We start from the raw sequence: 6,617 nt of genomic DNA, 5'->3' as shown, positions 1-6,617 counted from the left end.
AATGGAGACTATTTCGTTTAATGAATGTTTTGTTTTGATATATAAGTTTTGTCATCTAAAAAAGCGATATTAATTTCTTGACGACCTAATATATATGTATATATACTGATATACTGGAGAATAATTTAACTAAATCCTAATATGAGTTTAAGTAGATAAAATCCACTTCAAAGGTAATTGTTATTAGTTGAGCGCCCTACTGATTACAAAACGTCTTTTGACACACTGTAATACAATTATGTTTGTGTCGTTTAGCATATGATTGGCATTCCTAGCGTAAGAGCGTGTTTACCAGAGATAAGATCACCAGGTGGTAGGAGTTTAATTTAAGCACTACAGATAGTTATTCACTAAAGACGTACATGCAACCATAAAGTTTATTGTGCTCTAAGTAATACTATTTATTGTTTTGATGGATTACCGAGTGAAGGTAAGACACATGTGTTGCTTTGGTAAAGAAAGGATTTCCACAGACGCACTGAAATTTCTTTTCGAGGACGTCATCTATTTTATGTAAAAAACAAGGCGTGTTTTAACTCAAAGCCACACAATAGGTTATCTAAGCTCTATCTACCACAGGGGAATCGAACCCCGAATTTTAATGCTGTATATCCGTAATCTTACCTGGGGACGTAACAAAAAAGGAGTAGAGTCTAAAATAAAGATATAATGAACTTAGTATGCTCGATTTTTTTCTTCTGAAATTGAAAATGAAACTATACCAATTTATGATTGTCAATATTTATACTTGGAATATGATAACCCTTTTTTTCTACCTTGTATGTTTTTATTTGGATGTTGTTTTACAGTTTTAACTACTGTAATAGCTTAGATTAGAAGCGTCAAATGTAGGTGAGCAGTCCAAGAGTGAGTGTTTAAAAAAAAATAGTAATTCCTTCAAAAGTATTTTCCAGTCTTTTCGCAGTTCCATTTAATAGTTTTAATACCCAATTCATCAACAAACATTTAACAAAAGTTTGAGGTGGGCGCAAATGTTCCTTTTATTTAAATTATATTAGGTTTAATTGTCAAATGAATCAAGCCACCAGTAGCTGAGCGGTAAGTCTGAGGGTTCACACCGCTAAAAATCGGGTTTCGATACTCGTGGTAGATACAGCAAATATAACCCACTGGGTTACCTTGTGCTTAACAACAAATTTAAAAAGTAACAAATCCAATTACAATTGTAAAGAAAAGAACTATTAGGATACATCACTATAAAACCGAGCACAACTGACATGTACCACTCACGATGGATAAGATTTACAACTATTTCCCTACGACACTCGCAACGGATAAGATTTACAACTATTCCCTGTCTCACGCACAAGGGATAAAATTTACAACTATTCCCTGCGGCACTCACAACGGATAAAATTTACAACTATTCCCTGCGCCACTCACAACGGATAAAATTTACAACTATTCCCTGCGGCACTCACAACGGATAAGATTTACAACTATTCCCTGCGGCACTCACAATGGATAAGATTTACAACTATTCCCTGCGGCACTCACAATGGATAAGATTTACAACTATTCCCTGCGGCACTCACAACGGATAAAATTTACAACTATTCCCTGCGGCACTCACAATGGATAACATTTACAACTATTACCTGCGGCACTCACAACGGATAAAATTTACAACTATTCCCTGCGGCACTCACAATGGACAAGATTTACAACTATTCCCTGCGGCACTCACAATGGATAAGATTTACAGCTGTTTGCTGCACGTTATTAAGAATAACATTTTCAAAAATTGAGAACACTTTGGAAATATGCTTTGCTAGCTCAAGTACTCAGTCTTCACGAGATGTGTTTAAGAATATTTTCTAATGAACATTTCGTTAGGTGAAAATGTTTTTTGCAACTATCACTACTTTACAGTAGATGATAACCTACACGTAATTTTGTTATTTTATAATCATAATGATTTCTTGTATAGAAAAAGTTTAATTAACTTTTTTTACATAATACGAAATAGAAAAAAACAAGTAACACTAGACTCGAAGGCTCCAGAACAGTATATAAGCACGTGTTATGTGTTCTTTCAACCTAACCCTTGTATTAACAGTTTCATTCTCACTGGAAACCTGATGAAGAGCTGTTGCCCGAAACGTTGTTTTCGTGTTTTCTTAATAACAGTTATTTTACAACTGCTTTATATTCTATTTTGGCATTTGTTATTTCCTCACTTACGCAATTATTTTATTATTACAACTAATCTTTTTACATAGCTTGTTTTGTTGTGTAGTAATAATGAATGCTTTTAACAGATTTTATTACGTTTTACTTATTTTTGACTTTTTCATAACTTCTTCCTTCTTTTTACAGACCTTCAACTGGACGGGAAATGAGACAGATTTTAATGTTATCAACAATGTTCATTACTCCTGCTGCGTTGATAATGTAAGTTACCCTAAAAAATTTCACGTGGTAGATATCGCGATGAACAAAGAAATGCAATAAAAATGAACTCGAACTTCTTTTCAATATTCGCGGCTGTATTTTAGTCTTCACTTTGTCTCACATACCTCTCTTTAATTAAGTAACATTAATTTGCCATTACTGATATGAGAAACCGTTTTTTTGTTGTTGTTTTTTACGTAAGTTAAAAGTATTTCTAATGAGAAATATTGTAGCTAAAGTTTTGCCCATTAATGAGGAATTTATTAGTAGTATCTATTAATGTTGTTTCGGTTTTAAGTTTAAATCTAAGATTATCAGCCCTCCAGTACCGGATTAACACATAGGCCACCTAAGCCTGGGTCCCAGCCATACAAGGGCCCCACCAGACACCCAAGTAAAAAAGTATGGTTCGTATAACTAGCAGAATAGAAGTGAATGTGAGTTGATATTATTATTATTTCCAAATATTTCCTGGACTTACGGCCCCATTGAACCTTAATCCGACCCTGCAGCCCTAAAAAGCGAGAAGGAGAGTTTATGTCTTGTCTCATTTGAAGCTTAGATGTGGTAAATTACCTCCGATAAATGGTTTTCTAATGTTTGAGATTTTATCAGTTTTATAATAAAAAAAATATATATATTTATGATTAATAAATCATGCATAATAGAGTTCAATGAAGTATGGTTTCCAAAACGTCATGACTAACAGCTCTGCTTTCATGATCGAGGTACATTAAATACGAATAAAATGTATTATTCTGTTGGTTGCATTCTTTATATAGTATTTTTGTTTGAAGTATGTAGCCTTACTTGTCGTTTCTGTAGTATGAGCGAAATATAGTTGACAGAACGAACAAGTGATCTTTCCCACAGGTCAACAACAAAAAGCCAAGGGTTCCCGTTTTGTCTCTGCCGATCTCCTTTGTAAGAAAGATCACAGAACATATCTAGCATGACCTTAATCAAACATTCGTGTTAAGTTTTCCTACCTCGACCGTTTTTACGTCTACGTTAGTGAACTGTTCACCCTTCATCTTATTAACAAGTTGAGCTACACCAATCACTTTTTCTTCATTGTTGAAGATCTCCTTTGTAAGAAAGATCACAGAACATATCTAGCATGACCTTAATCAAACATTCGTGTTAAGTTTTCCTACCTCGACCGTTTTTACGTCTACGTTAGTGAACTGTTCACCCTTCATCTTATTAACAAGTTGAGCTACACCAATCACTTTTTCTTCATTGTTGAAGAGGTTTTTATATAGACTCTACATTATCACATTTGTTTCGGGCCAGGTGTGTCCTAGTAATTAGCGTGTCGGGATGTAGATCGAGATTAAATATGCCGCTCTGAACACGTGGAAGAGTTATAACAGTAACTGTTAATACCACCTTGGTTAAAAGTAGCCGCGTAGGCGGCGGATACCACTATCTGGTTACTAACCACACGTGTCAACAGTGTTATATTAGGTATGGCTATGTCAAGATCTTAGTGGTCTCTGATCTGGTCGCTTATCCTGTGTGTTGCTCAATAAAAAAACACAAAAAAACCTAACACCACATCCGTTTTAGCTTCCTATCTTCAAACATACAAGCAGTACATTTTAATTAATATCTACGTGTTTCACTGTTTTTGATACTTACACGAATATAACAACACATCGACTGATAAATGTTCATGTTATTGCTTAATAATTAACTTAATTTAGCGGGTATAAATGCTTATAAAAATAGCGCTGGTTGAACCATTTTCTAGGAGACTGGTAATTTAACAAAGTCACGTAACCTGAGCGTTTACAATATTCTGAACACGCAGAGACTTGACTGTTGCACACAAAATGTATTTAATTAGTTCCATTTTGGTTTTAAACCTTATTATTTGTAAACAATAACTTTAGTGTACCTCGTGGTTAGTTAGCAGTATTCTCATGCTTTGTGAATTGTTTCTTTTGATGACTGTATCCCGCAGTCAGTTCGGTTGTCTTCTTAAATTATGTCAACAGTCGCTGTAGTGGCTGTATCTCGTGGTAATCTTGTTATCTTCCCACGTTTTATGAACAACTAGACCACCGTGACCCGTTGGCTCAACCACTGTTCAGAGGTTATGAAGAATTCAAGCCAATTTCGATATTGCATCGAAATGAAGATTTATTTTAAGATAATTTAATTAAATATTTCAATCCATTCGTGTTATTCATAATTAAAGAAAAGATATTTGATTGATGATCGGGAGTAAAAGGAAAGACCATTTAATTTTTCATAAAAGTGAAGTAAGAAGTTTCGTAAAGAGCGCGAACAATAGTGTGAATGATTTTTTGACTGAGAAAATAAGCAACCAACCAAACAAACAATCTCAGAGTTTTAGTAGTAGTTTTAGTGACAGTATCCCAAAGTAAATTGGTTGTTTTCCCAAGGTTTATGAACAATAATTATAGCGAATGTATCTCGTGGTTAGCTGATTATCTTCTCACTTTTAGTCAATATAAAGTTGTTATTCAGGTTGGACGTGAAAAAGGAGAAGGCGTGACCCTGAGACCGTTCTTGTTGATTAAAAAAATGCAGTTTGATATTAAACGTGCTTACGAATATGCGTTGCGTCTGTGTTTTGTTATTATTATCCAGAAAACCTTTTCGTACCACATAACCTGAATATACTTTATCTTTGTATTCGCGTACCTACCCTGAATATACTTTATCTTTGTATCCACGTACCTACCCTGAATATACTTTATCTTTGTATCCACGTACCTACCCTGAATATACTTTATCTTTGTATCCACGTACCTACCCTGAATATACTTTATTCACGTATTTGTAATTTTTCTGTAGTTCTGTGGAGTCGTATCGGAAACTCCAAGGTGCACTAATTGGACGAGCATACTTTCATACTTTTTATCTAGTGTTACCTTTATCGTCCTATAATTAATGTACCAGCCAGGGTTCCTTACATTAATTATCCTAAAACCCAACTGCCACAAACTAACTAACGTGGTACGAATTTCGGTTTTAATTTTAAAATATCGACTATTTGCTAACAAACTTGCTATTTTTCAATTTTCTCAGTAATAAGCAACGAATATCCCATGATCTAATTCCTTCTTAATCCTTAATGGAATCTTTACATGTTTCATATAGTGCTTGTTTAAACTTTCGATTTGTTGTCTAAATTTGTTGTCTATTTTTATAGTGCGGGCGAATCAGAACCTTCATTCCTATTTTTATTTGTCTGTTTATAGTTAAACACAAAGTTACAAATTGGACTATCTATGTTATGCTCACCACGGATGTCGAAACCCGGTTTCTAGTGTTACAAGTCCGCAGACTCTCGGCTGTGCCACTGGGGATAAAGTTCCTGTTTAATAGACATTAAAAATCAAAATCACATCAACTTGCACATTTAAAGTTGCTAGTATTTTATTGTATGTCTAAGAAGAAAGTTTACTTTCTAAATCATGAGGAGATCAATTCAAGAAAATAATAATTAGTAATATATGGGGTTAAACTAAATAAATAAGAGTGTTACAAAGATCTTAACCTTAATTCTGATGTCTGGTTACATAACTAAAACTTATGCTTAATTACACTTCAAATTCGGGTTTCAATACCCGTGGTGGGCAGAGCACAGATAGCCCATTGTGTAGCTTTGTGCTTAACTACAAACAAATAGTACACTTCAATTTAATTCAGATTACACCGTAACAGTTCTTATCAAGTAATTTGTTAGTGGAAATAAAGGTTCAACGCCTCCTTAGCCCCGGACATAACAGTTACAAGTGTGGTTGACATATTATTGTACGCCTTTCTTTACTTTCACTCAGAAGCTCTAATTAATAATTATAAGAACCAACGTAACTTTTAAAGCCCCTAGTACGGTTTCCAAAAATTGATTTTTCTTTTTACCGAAAGATAGAAAAGAAGCTAAAATTATGTATAGTTTGACTTAGTGTTCTACTGCGTGTCACATAGAAATATTCTTAGCTCTCAAAAACAAAACTATGCTGATTTTTGTGCCTCTCAACTGAACTGTAGTTTCTCATACAGAAGGTTTGGTAAAAAGTAGTATGTATCAAATATTAGGTCGTCAAGAAATTAATGTCGCGTTTTGGAACACTTTCATTAACCACTCCCCAAAAAAACGTACCTCACGTATAATGGTTAAACGAACCGCCTAAACGGCACGTTAGTGTAGTCTATATAATATG

At 34.2% G+C, this 6,617-nt stretch overlaps 1 protein-coding gene across 3 annotated transcripts in view; it reads left to right on the top strand.

Annotated features, from left to right (window-relative positions):
* Window positions 1-6,617, top strand: part of LOC106463597 (cGMP-specific 3',5'-cyclic phosphodiesterase-like) — a 53,695-nt gene that overhangs the window by 18,073 nt on the left and 29,005 nt on the right. For all 3 annotated transcript variants that reach the window (XM_022391130.1, XM_022391133.1, XM_022391131.1), the window contains exon 6: window positions 2,341-2,415. In XM_022391130.1, the coding sequence (XP_022246838.1) occupies window positions 2,341-2,415 (75 nt within the window). The remainder of the gene's footprint in view (window positions 1-2,340; window positions 2,416-6,617) is intronic.

The sequence above is a fragment of the Limulus polyphemus genome, unplaced genomic scaffold (genome assembly GCF_000517525.1).
Source record: "Limulus polyphemus unplaced genomic scaffold, Limulus_polyphemus-2.1.2 Scaffold1443, whole genome shotgun sequence".
In the NCBI taxonomy this organism is placed as follows: Eukaryota; Metazoa; Arthropoda; class Merostomata; order Xiphosura; family Limulidae; genus Limulus; species Limulus polyphemus.
The sequence above is the reverse complement of the archived record's forward strand: the minus strand, read 5'-3'. Positions and strand labels throughout refer to the sequence as shown.